General features: G+C 41.6%; 1 protein-coding gene across 1 annotated transcript; it reads right to left on the bottom strand.

Moving 5' to 3' along the window:
* Positions 1-378: 378 nt before the first annotated feature.
* On the bottom strand, positions 379-13399 carry adra1d (adrenoceptor alpha 1D). The gene is made up of 2 exons (XM_076294724.1): positions 12029-13399; positions 379-1954 (listed from the first exon to the last, which is right to left on the bottom strand). Exons 1-2 carry the CDS (start codon positions 12987-12989, stop codon positions 1401-1403), a joined length of 1515 nt encoding a protein of 504 aa, XP_076150839.1. The 5' UTR covers positions 12990-13399; the 3' UTR covers positions 379-1400.
* Positions 13400-14341: the final 942 nt, after the last annotated feature.

The raw sequence follows: 14341 nt of genomic DNA, 5'->3' as shown, positions 1-14341 counted from the left end.
TGTGCAAACAGTCATTTCAGGGTCTCCGATGACGCGTCCATAATGCGCGCTGGCTGCGTTTTGAGGCTAGTGCAAGACGGCGGGGCTTGGATTTAAACATGGAAATCATAGATTGCTTTTACGAGCTTCTGAGTTGCCTTTATTTATTTAGAGAGTGAATAAACTTATGAAACAGAGAAGTATCGTCATGTAATCCATTAGTTTCAACAATGTAACTGTATTCTAAATACCAACTATTTAACTTGTAACTGTATCGGAATACAGTTACTCATAATTTGTATTCTGAATACGTAACGCCGGTACATGTATTCCGTTACTCCCCAACACTGTCAACTATAAATCACATGTATATGGTTCCCATTGAGCAAAAATAGACACTTTCAAAATGGTAAATATTTAATTTCATCATAATACTTTGGGTGTGTGTGATGGTAATGGCATACAACATAGACCCATAGCATATTTGATTTTTTAGAGTTCTGCTATCAAAGACAATCTAACAATACTAGATTTACGTCATCCACTGTTTAATGTGATGTTACAAGAAATGCTATCATCTGCAAAGATCAAGTGGCAAAATACTACTGACATCTACTGGGGACATCAGGTACTGGGTAGACAGAAACTAAAAAGCACAATTTGATTGATTTATTTCACTTTATATCAGACACAGACAGACATCACGACATTGGAAATACAAATAGAAAGCATCATTTAGCAATTTGATATAACTGAGGAGTAACTGATGCAAGAAATGAATCTGTTGCTCAGCTTTCATACGGACAGTACCACTCTCACCAATGGCTTTGTGGACACAGGGTTCTATCCAATAGAACATAGCTTGTGTGTTGAAATGTCTGTCCACAGTGTGCCACATGTTGATTTGTCTATGTCTGGTGCACAAGAGTTTGTTGTTTGTGTTTGTTTTTCATAAAGAGTTGGCTTTGTGTGGAAAGACAGATGATATCATTTCCACTCCGTCAAGTTACTGGTCAGTGGTGGAACTCTTTAAAGGCCAAGAGTCTGTCTTTACATCAAGTGGTGATAGTTTTTACACTGTATTTTGGCAGTGTAAATTGGTGATAGCATTTACAAAAACATTCAGTTTTTCTCATTTGAACATATCCTAATCCCACTCTGCTCACCCACAAACACATCGCTGCAACATTTTGCTTCAACATTTTACACACATCACCATCATGGATACCACATTGATATCACTTGTGCTTTTATCAAAGTGACCGGTTTACGACTTTACCAAGGAGGGAAGTTTTCTGAAAGACACATAGTTTATCTGAACATTTAAAGGCAAAGTTTGTAAATCAGTCTCATTTGCCTACTTGTCTCACGGCTCTGCATCAGCTTCAAAAGCAGCCCCCAAAAGCAGCAGTTTCCATGGCTTAAATATCAGTCTCCTTCAGGCTGTAGCAGTCAGTGAGGTCGTATATCTGATAGCTGCTCTGCTCTGTACAGTCATAGATGCCCATGGAGACGGTGTCGATCTCAGTCCTGCCTAGCGCTGGCGTGGCGGTCCGGCCTTGGCCACTGCGGATCTTGTTGGAGATGTTGTTCATCTTCTCCTTCAGGTGGAAGGAGGACTTCTGCAGCGGTGGGAAGAGGTTCCAGCCCCTCACGCTGAAGCTGCGGCCCTTGCTGCGGTAGGAGAACACAGAGCTGCTGCACGTCTCGCTGACCGAGAAGCCCGGCGGCCGGTACTCCCCACGCGGGTCCCGCCCTGGGGCCCTGACCGCCGTGCGCCAGCGCTGGTCATAGAAGCGGCGCAGGACGCGCCTCCGTCGCTGGCACTGACAGCGGAGCAGGCGCGTGAAGGCGCGCTGGAACTCCTTGCTGGAGCAGGGGTAAATGATGGGGTTGATGCAGCTGTTGAAGTAGCCCAGCCAGAAGATGACTTTGAACACCATCTCAGAGGGCTTCACCTTGGGGAACAGGGAGCCTGCGATAGCGTAGAGACAACGATAAGACCCATTAATGCTGGCAAAACACTGATCATTAACACTCTTGCTCAAGAGTGCAGATTAGTTCTCCCTGAGTATCATGACATTTGTTGTGAAATCTAGCTTTGCTCCCACACTGCTCCGATTTCTGGAAATAGCAGTGCTAAGAATTTCTTCAGTGTACAAGACTGATATTTAAATGGAGACAACATGAATGATTTGGAAGCACTAACCAAAAATGAATGTTAAGTTTTTAACTGGAAGAGAGTCTGAAGTATTACTAATTAGATGTCCAGCAACTTTGTTCTTTCGATTTTTATTTGACAAGAGAATCTTTCTCCAAGACTCTTTTTCTGTTCAGGCACCTGGGAAGACCACAAGTGTGTTATATAACAGGTCAGTTATCAGATTCTTTGGAAAGTCATTTGAGTTTAGGAAAGTCATTAAATGTGTAATCATCCCTTGAGTTTTAATCATTACCCAGTTCTAGAGAGAGTAACGAAAAACATGAACAAATGATAAAATAATGAAGGAATTCTGGCTTCAGGGATCAAGCATGCACTGGGCTCAGATAACTGTTTTGGTCAGTGACATTCAGCCTCTATCTCTCTCTCTTTCTCTCTCCCTCTGTCTCTCTCTCTCTCACACACACACACCTACACACACATGCTCATGTAATCACACTCTCTCCAGAGCGTATGCTGCCACTTCGCCTGTCCTCCTCCCTCCTTCCTCTTTAGAGAGGCCAGGGGACTTGCGTGACACTATCTCACACATGAAACAGATGTCATCTCCTCGCCTCGGACACCGGGCTGCAATTTTAGGCATAGCGCCGGCCCAGAGTTGCTACTATCAGCCAGGCTGCTATTAATAGAGAATTGTGTGGCTGCAATGGGTCTGGGTGGGGTGGGGTGAGGTGGGGTGGGGTGGGGTGGGGTGGGGGCCTGAACATAGTGCTGGGAAGGTACACTGGAAAATGAGTGAAATGCCTTTGGGCCTGGCCAGTCAACTCCAGGCCAGAGAGTGATCCTGTAATTAGATGTAATTGTCTGTCTGAGATTAAACGACTTTCCTACAGGGAGATGCTCTGTGGCAAAGTAATTGTGGTGTTTACGCATCTCCAAAACCACTAGAGCTCTGGATATTTGGCAGAAGAATAGAAAAAGTCTTGCTAACTGAAAAAAAGTGTAATATGCACTGATAATCTGACGGATAAACCGCCAAATGTGTTGTTTTCTTGATTCGTGATATTTAAGCTTTATTTTTAAAGGGTGGTTGTGAGACACATTTAATGAGCTCTGCTGCTCAAAAGTTGCATTCCTTCCTACATATCTTCTTTGGGTTCTGTATGTTTATTTATTTCCCCTTTCCTCTAAGTAGAACAAAAGGCTACCCAGCATGTGTATGCTTCAGTTTAACACAGACACGGGGGCCCTCTTCCAACTACCCAAGGCTAAAAAACAAGTGGAATCACCCACACACGCCCAATGGGAGCACACAGGTTTGTTTTTGGTGTGAAGGACAGAGGCTGTTGATTGTAAACAGTGTGTGCCCTCCACCGCTTATTTTCCCTGACAGCTTCCCCACCCCTTGCTGTTCCACTTGCCTTTCATCTTTCCTAACACTCTTAGCCGTATTTAATACGTGACTTTCTCAAGCGAGCTCAAGCTCCTGAGAGGAAAGCACCTAACCTTGTTAGACTCCGCTGATACATTATTCAGTATAAGCTTGTTAAATTGAGCACCCTCGCTTAATTGAGGTAATGATGTGTCATAGCTAATTAGGGAGGCATCAGGAGCTGTGACTGATTACTTCTATCAGATGTATACTAAATCTTCAGTGTGACTCAGCAGATAGATGAAAACAGAAACCACGGTGCCAGCTTGGGAAATAACACATTATGCACACAAAATAAATATCATTCCAATGAAAGGCTTATGACATACTTTGATGTTGACATACTTTCATACTTTGAGAGGACAGGAAATGTGTTCTGTGAGATTGGATCACATCATTCAAATCCTCGACATGGCAGTTTTACTGTGTTCTTCTTCTTCATAAGAATCAACAGAATCTGTCAATCAGGCCGTCAGTCTGTCAGTCAGCTCGTAAACATCACTTGCCCTCTGCGTCTCTCCACAGAGGTGGAGGCTCAGTAACATGACCCGGGGCATGCCAGCTATGAGGAGCGCTGGATGGTGTGTGAAGTGGGATGGGACTGCTTGCTACATCCACACACTTAACTCACACGGAGGTTTGACATGCATCACCAGTGCCACACGATCCCTTCAGTTTCTCTGCCTGCTCTGCTCGCTCCCAACTTACGCCTGACTGCTTTAATATCCTGTCAACCACTTCAACTCACCACGTCTCTTTGTCACACAAGGCTTAACAGGCGTATTTCTGGAGAGGATTCTTTTACCCTTTGAATCTTTGCATTCTCCCTTCCCTTTTCCTGACTCAGCGGCTTCTGTTGTAGAGCCACTGAGGGGGCGAGGCAACTGCTGAGGTCCAAGACCAACAGGACAATAGTCCCTGGCGTCGGGCCTCTTTGCCCTGCCCTTCGAGAGAGCCAGGAGATCAAAGCCCGCTGCAGCTCTGTGTCTCCTGACAGTTTGTGATGAACACTCCCAGCCAGCTTACTGTACGTGAGTCCGGGGGGGGGGGGGGGGTGCAGCATGACGATCTGAAGTGGCTCAGGGAGACTCAGCAGTACAAAGACTACAGCAGAGTACAGGCAGCTCAGCTTCGAAATTCCACATTTAGATTTGATCAGTGGCGCAATGGATCAGCCAGGAGGTCTTACTTCAAAAATACCCGTAGCCAAGCTATTAAGGTGGAGATGGGAGCTTTGCCATGTGCTACTTAAAACAATGAGAAAGCAGAAAAAGAGGAAATTCAGTTAATGGAGAATCCAATTAAACAGGAAGCATAGGAGGAAATTTCACGGGGCGAAAAAATGTGTAACACAAGAGGGCTCAGTCACTAGAGAACCGGTTGTTTATAGATAATATTATATTCAGCAGTGCAGGGGCACAGGCTGCTGTTAATGTTTTCTTACAAAAATGTTTCCCCTTCAAATATCAAATGATTATGTCTTCATGACCTGTTATCTGTCAGTGGTGAACAACACCACATTTTTGGGGGCCAAGCAGCGAAGCTGCGAGGCAACCATTGTGTTTCTATGATTTCTTATTATTATTACAGTGCATGAAAATGCACTGTACTGTTCTTCCTAGGCTTCTTCTTATTCTTCTTCTTCTTCTAACGCATTTAATGCAGCTTCAACCGTTTAACGTAGAAACTTCATTCAAACTTTGTTACGTAGGTCTTACTTGGGATAAGAGTGCTATGTATTTTTCATCTTTGTAACTTTTATACTTTTTAAACTATTAATTAAAAACTATCAAAATTTCCCCATTGACTTAACATTGCCCTTTATGACATCACAGCAATTAGAATCCTGTGGCAGGTGTTCGGGCCACCTGGATCAACTGCCACTTTCAGGCTTTAAGCATACAAACTGGCCCTATTAAGACTACACATCCTGTCCAACTGCTTCCTCTGCCAAAAACTGTTTCAAAATAAAAGTCCTCACTACAATATTTCACTGTTAAACAATTTAAGCCTTTAAACTACTGAACTTTTTAACTGTTCAGCCATTGTAACTGTTACTTGTCATCAACTATGACTCCTACCCACTGTAGCTAGTTAGCTAAGTTAGCTAAGTAACTTGGTTAGCATAGTTAGCATGCTAGCATGTTAGCATGCTAGTTAGCATTTTTTTCAAAACTGCTAAAAATGATTAGCTAAGTTAGCTAAGTAACTTGGTTAGCATGCTAACATGTTAGCATGCTAGTTAGCATTTTTTACAAAACTGCTAAAAATGATTAGCTAAGTTAGCTAAGTCACATGGTTAGCATAGTTAGCATGCTAACATGTTAGCATGCTAGTTAGCATGTTTTGCAAAACTGCTAGAAATGATTAGCTAAGTTAGCTAAGTCACATGGTTAGCATAGTTAGCATGCTAACATTTTAGCATGCTAGTTAGCATTTTTTGCAAAACTGCTAAAAATAATTAGCTAAGTTAGCTAAGTCACATGGTTAGCATAGTTAGCATGTTAGCATGCTAGTTAGCATAACTGTTAAAAATGTTTAGTGAAGTTAGCTAAGTCACATGGTTAATATAATTAGCATGTTAACATGCTAATTAACATAGTTATCATAACTAATAACAATGATTAGCTAGGTTAGCTAAGTCATATGGTTAGCATAGTTAACATTTTAACATTGTTAGCATGCTAGTTAGCATGGTTACTTGGTTAACATTATTATCTTTGTTAACATAGTTAGCATAACTACTAGCAAACATTGGAGCCATTCCAACTGTTAGTTATCGTCAACTATCTGCCTAAATAATTTAACCATTTCAATTATCAACCTATTTAACTGTTCAGTCATTCCAACTATAGTAAACCTTATCTACCAAGCAAATAATTTAACCATATGAACTCATCATATTTTTGCGTTTTCATGCACTGTATTTCCTTCAGGAAATGCTTTTCTAGTTATTATTTAACATCTTTCTTCCGCCATTGGAGTCTATGGCAGCCCATAGAACCGTCTGGTGAAAAGTTGTGAAATTTGGCACACTGATTGAGGACAGTCTCATGGTCAATTTCACCAAGTTTCATGTTGGCACCTTGACCGCTCTAGCGCCACCAACAGGCCAAAGTTGGACGTGCGTTCACGCACGTAACTTCTGACCCGTATGACCGATTGTCAAAAATGAGGTATCGTTGGATTCCTTGGGCCAAGACGAGTTCAACGCACCCTATGACGTCATTTTCCGCCATGATGGATTTTCCGCCATTTTGGATTTTATCAAAAACACTAAAACGGCTTCTCTGGTCACAAATTTTGTCCAATCGACACCAAACTTCACACACATCATCTACAGAACACGCTACTTTAGCGCATTACTTTTTGTCTTCGGAAATAAAACCGTTCGCCCGTAACAGCCAATCAAATTTTGTGGCGAAGCCGCCAAACAGGAAGTGAACTCATATCTCAGCAACCCTTTCATGTATCATAACCAAACGTAGTATATAGACTACTGACCCCATCAAGAGGACGCTCAAAAATTTTGGTAACCTTTGACCTCTAGGGGGCGCTGCAATTAAGACACATGCCTTTTGGCCTTTAGCTGCTGTTGTGCTTAGAATTAAAATGCACTAGTGGTATCTGACAATACTGTGGAAGGTCCTTAGGTCAACAGAGGACAACTTGTGACATCAACATAATTGATTTGGCCGCCATATTGGATTTAATCAAAAACATGAATAAGTATTCGCAAGTCACAAATTTCAGCTGATCCTCGCCAAAATTGGCAGAGATCATCTTCAGACCATGCCTTATCAGTGTATTTTTTTCTGGAACAATTGACTGAAGCGTTCGCCTGTAACAGCCAATCGAAATTTGCGGCGAAGCCGCCAAACAGGAAGTGAGCTCATATCTCAGCAACGCTTTCATGTATCAAAAACAAAACTTAGTACATGGTCCTCAGGACCCACCAGGAGGACGCTCAAGAAATTTGGTGACCTTTGACCTCTAGGGGGCTCTGTAATTTTATTTTTGATGTGAAACTGATGACACCGAGTTCCATCAAGTTCATTCTAATGCGTGCGTGCAAGGGTGGGGCGGGGTGGGACGGGCAGTGGCGGTGGGTTGGCTGGGTGAGGGGGCGGCGACTCTCAGCCCTGGTTCAGCCCCACAAAATCAGTTATGTTTTGATGTGAAACTTGACCTTGTAACTCAGCCATTCTTGGGTTGTTTGACATGGAACTTGCTTTGACTGCTTAATGCTATATGCCTGATGCCACGGCATTGAGTTGCATGGCAAATCTGGCCTGCTGAACAGTCTGCTTGGCCCCCACATTGCTGCTTGCAGCTATATTATGTATTTTTATTTCATTTTTATTATGGTCACTTGAATTCTATTAACCAAACGTATTTCCAGAATCAATGAAAAAAAGCCCTTAAAATAACGTTGGCCTTGCTTTCGCCTGACTTAATTGTTTCCTTTGGCTGGGTCTGCCTACCACAGAGTAGTGGGGTATTCTAAGTGGCATGGGAAAACACATGAAGACATATTAGTCATGCGCCACAGGAAAAAAGTGCAACGTGAAGGAATCCACCGAGAAATGCCTCGCACTATCAGTGAGTCATAGAAGATATCATCGCAATATTCTACACACACTGATTATGTATTGCTCCCTCTCTTATAATCCTCTGAGCATTTTACAGCAACATTACACAAATGAATCATAGGTATGACTTCTCCGACAACAGCATGCTGAGAGATGTTCTGTTAAATGAGCCTGGGAGGACAAAGAGATGTAGCAGATTTCATACGATATCAACACTATAATCTTTAAAGGCCACTATTTGTTACTCTCCGTTGTGATGTGAGCAAGTATGACTGTGTGCTGTTTTGACTCACTAACTTGACTAACTTGTGCATTTTTATCATTCAGTCTATTAGTCAGAATTTTAACATTTCCTAAACTTACTGAGTATAATTATAGTACTAATTTATAATGTAATTATGACCATGATGCAGTTTTCATACCACAATTTATCTTTGTAATACATCTGAATCAGCCCCATGCCTGCACTTGACGTGTGCATGTGTATGCACGTACGCACTCAACCTCTTTACCAGCCCAGTTTACCCTCATACTTTATTACTGACTTAGTGCATTAACAAATAGGAAGCATAGAATACATATGTGTGTGTACACACACACACACAAAATCATGCTACACATTGTGTAAGAGTACATTTCTAGTACTCTTACACAAACACTATTGTTCTCAAGATGCACAGCTCTGTAAAATGAACAAACAGTGCCAAAAAGCAGGTGATGTTCTGCCAATGTAATCTTGTGCAAGGCTATCTGTCATAACACATTCCTGTTGCAAGGTCTTCATGTGGCTGTGAAACCCCACGGCTTGGACAATCGTTTTTGTAGTGCTTCCTTCCTCATCAGTCCGGAGATAAAGCGAGGGAGGGAAGAGGATCGAGAGAGGTAGAGAGAGAGGTGATAGATATCCGCATCTCCCCCTCCATATTGTACGTGTGGAACCGAGCCATCTCCATTCTGCTGATTGGGGGCATGTTGCTGGCTTCAGGAAAAGGAAAACACCTCTCTTTAACTGTGCTCAATTACAGTGCTCATTACTGCAGTCAAGCATGCTGCACTGGAGGTCAGAAGGGCTTCTTGGGAAAGCCAGGGGCTGATCCCCTCACCCACGGCATATGGAAGTCTGAGCCAGGAGATGTTATCTGGTTTACCATAATGGTCTATGCACATGTGAGTGGAGAAAAGGCAGGAATTTGCCTAATGGAGGGCTTTTTCTTGATTGTAGAGGGCTGCATGTGTCTGTCAAGACTGGGCCTGTTTACATTCAGACAACTTGCAGAGGAGGGAAGCACTAGGAGCACTAGAGGAATTAAACAACTTCAAAGATGATGAATGTTTTTATGAATCACCAAGCAAAACAAAATGCACCCAACACACTGTGCTGTGTTGTTTCTGGCCCCCTTCCTGTTTTAAACCAATGAATCCTGGTTGGCATTCGCCTGAACGGTCATAAGCACTGTGGGCTCGAGTCCTGCATGATCGCTAATAACAGAGAGGAAGACAGATTTGCGGTGAGCAAATCCACAGGTGACACCAACTATCTTTACTGTGGAAAATGCTGTTTTTTAAAAATTTTTAGATCTTTCCAAGAGCCAGCCTTAAGGACTATATTCCCAGAACTCGGAGCATCAGTGCTACCTCAGTGTGAATTAGGGCAGCTTTCTTTGTTTACCGTTTATTTTCAGTGATGGACTGTCTACCTTTAATGAGTCTTATCTGAGAGCTTTGTCTAATGGCAAGAGAAGCACACCCTCACACTTATCATTTTTCAAAGCAGGTCTTCCATTTGTACCCAAAATGAGGAAATAGCATCTAAATGTTTGCTTTCATCTTAGCTGCCTTTCATTTCCTAATATAGTCCTTTAGTGAATTAACACAACAACTACCGATACCCATTATGTAACCACTATGTTTAGGCTACCTCGTACTTATAGTGCAAAAACAACAGCTACATTTATCCATGATACTGTACATTGAATTCATATATTCCCATACAACTAAAAACAAATGAGCTAAGTAGAACAATTTGATTACATTACATCTTTCATGCAACTATTCCTTTCACAATGTAATGGTGTGTGTGTGTGTGTGTGTGTTTGTATGTGTGTGTGTGTGTGTGTGTGTGTGTGTGTGTGTGTGTGTGTGTGTGTGTGTGTGTGTGTGTGTGTGTGTGTGTGTGTGTGTGTGTGTGTTAGGGGGAGGGGGGTTGTTGCATATCTAAATTGGCCCTCTCAAAGAATTAAATGCCTTAAATTCTCAGCCCTGCAACTCCATTAGCCAATGTATATGACGCTTCACACACAGCAAAGCCCACCTGTGTTAATTAGCTCTGATTGGAGAGTGTGTTTGGGCTTGTTTTGAGTGCTCCAGCTGTGAACATTGGCCAAATGTCAGTCTAGACAGACAGCATACTCTGAAGGGTTGAATATGATTATGGGTGAATGCAATAGAGGACTTGAGATCGCTTACGGTAATCTTTAAGCTCTAGGGGTGCCGTTACAACTGTGTTCACCAAAGGAAATATCTGTTATGGCAGGAGCCTATTGACATATTTCAGCATGGAAGAAAAAAAGAGGGGTGGTGATTATGAAAATACTTTTACAGGCATATACACTTGTTGTGCTCATTATAGACACCTGAATATAATGTTATAATGTTGAATTAATTTGGGCCGATATTAGATTTTAGTGCTATTTTAAGAAGCCATCATACTGTAGATCAAAAAGCACATGCTCTCACTCAATGACAGTGATGAATACCAAGAGCCTTAGATTTCAGCAGTGTTTAAGTCAGGCTGGGGTTTAGGGTTATCATTAGTCAGTTAAGAGTTAGTTTAGAATAGTTATGATTAAACATTTAAACTTTGTTGAATATTTGATAAGAAGCTACTGACATTTTTGTCACAAAATACATTTTGTTTGACACGTTTGTTTGATTGATTTTAGATGGAATTTCATATCTTATACTGATTTTGCATACTGTAACAACTAAAAGCTAATCTACTTTATATGTAACTGTCTGAGGAAATGGTGTTTTATTTTTGTGTTATTTTGACCAGGGGTGGAAATGTTGATGATGTTATTAAATTATAAATCAAGGTGTAGGCTTACTTCTTCATGCATTTACAACCTTGTTAGCCCTACATCTGCATGACATTTAGCCATCAACCAATGTCACCTCATGATGCTTCTATAGCTAGTTGTGTGAAGCACAACATTGCCTTGTTTATGTTTATGTCCTTTGCTTCATGCTGGTGATTTACACTATAGGGCAACTTTGCACTGGATTGTGTATGCAAAGCACAAGTATGATGGATGAAGAAATGTAAAATAATCAGAATCCATAACTACCAAATAGCATCTGTATTCACATATTCATTCTATCACTTTTAATATGAACCACACATAAAATATGCCATTCCTGGATCATCATCAATTTCTCCCAGGAAATGTGGTTGCGCAGTAGTCCATTATTGGTCAGTGCAGTGTCCTGTACTGCACATTTATTAACAATCACTACAGTTGGCAACTATTAAACCAGTTAAATTATAGTACTGTGATAGCTGGCATTATATTTTACCAGTCAGATTTCAGTGATGAGAAAGGCTTTTCAAACCTGTTGTAGAAAGCTATATAAACTAGGTTGGAAATAACACAGAACATTTTACACATGCTTGCACCAAGAGTGAAATCAATCATTAGCCTATTTGCATTTTTAGTTTATTGTCACACCATACTACATTTTAGCAACAGTTATCTTTAAATCGAGGAACCCTAAATGAAAGAATATGATGCATCTGTCATGGCTTGCATGAGCTCACGTGTTTGAAACTTCAGATCAGATCAGAAAATCAGGATGAAAACTTACCAACGGGTAAAACGAAGAAGAATGGCAGCCAACAGAGGATGAACATCCCAACCACAATGGCCAGAGTTTTAGCAGCCTTTTTCTCCCTGGAAAACTTCATCAACCGCACGGAGAGTGAACTTCGGAACGGGTGGTTTTTACCCTTTGCGCTCGTGACAGGGTCCTCCGGCACACTCCGACAGTGTATTCGTAACACCACTTCCATCGATTTATTTCTTTCCCGTTTTACGCCCGCTTCCAAACTTTTGGTTGTCCTGCGGGCTACTATATACACCCTGAAATACATGACCAGGATGACCATGAGCGGGAGGTAGAACGAAAACAAAGAGGAAAAGATGGCATAGCCCGGCTCCTCAGTAATTTTGCAGATGCTCTCGTCCAAAGGTGGCGGTTCCTTCCATCCCAGGAGTGGACCGATCGAAATGACCATAGATGACACCCATACCACTATTAGTATCACTCCAGCTTTTCTCTCTGTCATAATGGTCGGATACTTCAGACAGTGCTTCACACCAATGTATCGATCTATAGAAATGATGCAAAGGCTTAAAATGGATGCGGTGCAGCACAACACGTCCACGGCTGCCCAGATGTTGCAGAAAACCCGGCCGAAGACCCAGCATCCCAAGATCTCCAAGGATGCAGAGAAAGGCAACACAATAATGCTGAGGAGTAAGTCCGCAATGGCTAAGTTTACTATGAAGAAGTTTGTGACAGTCTGCAAGTGTCTATTGCAAAGAACTGAAAGAATGACCAATATGTTTCCAATAATTGCCACCAAAATGAATACTGCCAGAAAGACACCAACACCGATAACATCCAGGGTAACGTTCTCCAGGGTAACGTTCTTACAGGTACTGTTGCTGGTGTTATTATAGAAGTGGTCCAAAATGGTTGCGTTGCCCGCTTCCACTGAGTAAATTTCTTCATTGCTGGCGTTCCGTAACTTAGAATGTGTCATTTTGAAACTCCATACAGAAAACTTTAAAGGTGTGTTCCAGCATAAAATATTGGCCAGTTCATGACATCCTTAACATATACTTGCGTATTTATACATATAAAAATGTGCAGTCACTGACGTCCTCTTACAGTAGGCTAAATATTTGTAATAAGCAATTCCTTCGCAGTTTGGCAAGAACATTGTGCGTCGTCAAAATATTAATGAAAAAAAAAACTGTTTCAAGATCTTCGCTGACAATTGATGAACATTCTTATTCATTTTAAAAGGTAATTTCTTGGCATACCTTTATCAGTGTTGCTCTGTCATTTGAGGTAGTCACAATCCTCGTAATTCAAGCTTTAGGAGTTGTATAGCTCATTTAAAGCCCACCGCAACGCAAGATTGTTGATACTCCACTGGTGGCATCTTCAGTGATTTTACGAGAAACTGGATTAGAAAGTCTTTGTTTGGAGTCTGACTGAGTAAGGTCCCCTCCTCTGCTGCAAGTGAATTCGATGACGCGTGGTGTAATTATTGTCATTCCAACAATGTCCACAGGAGAGAGCTGTGTTTCTTGTTCTGTATTGTATGGCGAAGTGGCTTTGTAGGTACGCGTTTTCAGGATACATTTTCGAGAGTTTTGAATATTATTGAATCTTATTTAGTTGTCATTTAATTTCGTGTTGATGAGGGAAATCTGTATAGCCTAATAGTTGCTTCCATGTAGCCTACAAATGATCTGTTGCAGTGAGGACAGCAGCATGGTGCGCCAAGGTTTTGGAACGCAGAAGTATTAATTATTATGAAGAATTGTTCAGTAGATGTTCTATAGCATTACTTCGCCAAATATTTAGTTTACATGAATGATCGTCATACCATATACAGTATTCACTCTGCATAGGCCGTTTTCCAGTGCTTCAATGATTGACAGTCCTGTTGAAGAAATCTGTTTTACCGCAAAAAACAGCGCAATTGATGAAGAGACCTCGATGGACAGAGAGAGTTAATGTTCGAGACAAGTGCAACACTCACGGATGACCTCAGTGGAGGGGAGAGGTGAGCGTTACCAGATAAAAAGGATTTCTGTGATCGTGAATGGATTTCTGGGACCATGAATGATAAATATGTTCAGGGAAAGTCTTTAAAAAGGATGACACTTGGTAGATAACTCTAGTAGCCTAGGCCCACCCATAGTTCGAATTACGGGGGGTCTGACCCCTCTGGACCCCCTAAAAGTGATAAAAACAACAGTCTGGTGGGAATGCACTATTCAATATGTTCTTTTGTAATATACATTGCATTTCTGTTCCTCCCAAACTGCGTTAAAATGGTGTGTTTAGCAGCTAATATGTACATGCAATTTTGTCAGTAAA

The sequence above is a fragment of the Alosa pseudoharengus genome, unplaced genomic scaffold, assembly GCF_046254945.1.
Source record: "Alosa pseudoharengus isolate Yale_2024_CS ecotype anadromous, Long Island Sound unplaced genomic scaffold, YU_APseudo_1.1 YU_APseudo_1.1_scf_2, whole genome shotgun sequence".
Lineage (NCBI taxonomy): Eukaryota > Metazoa > Chordata > Actinopteri > Clupeiformes > Clupeidae > Alosa > Alosa pseudoharengus.
This window is presented reverse-complemented; position numbering and strand designations above follow the sequence as displayed.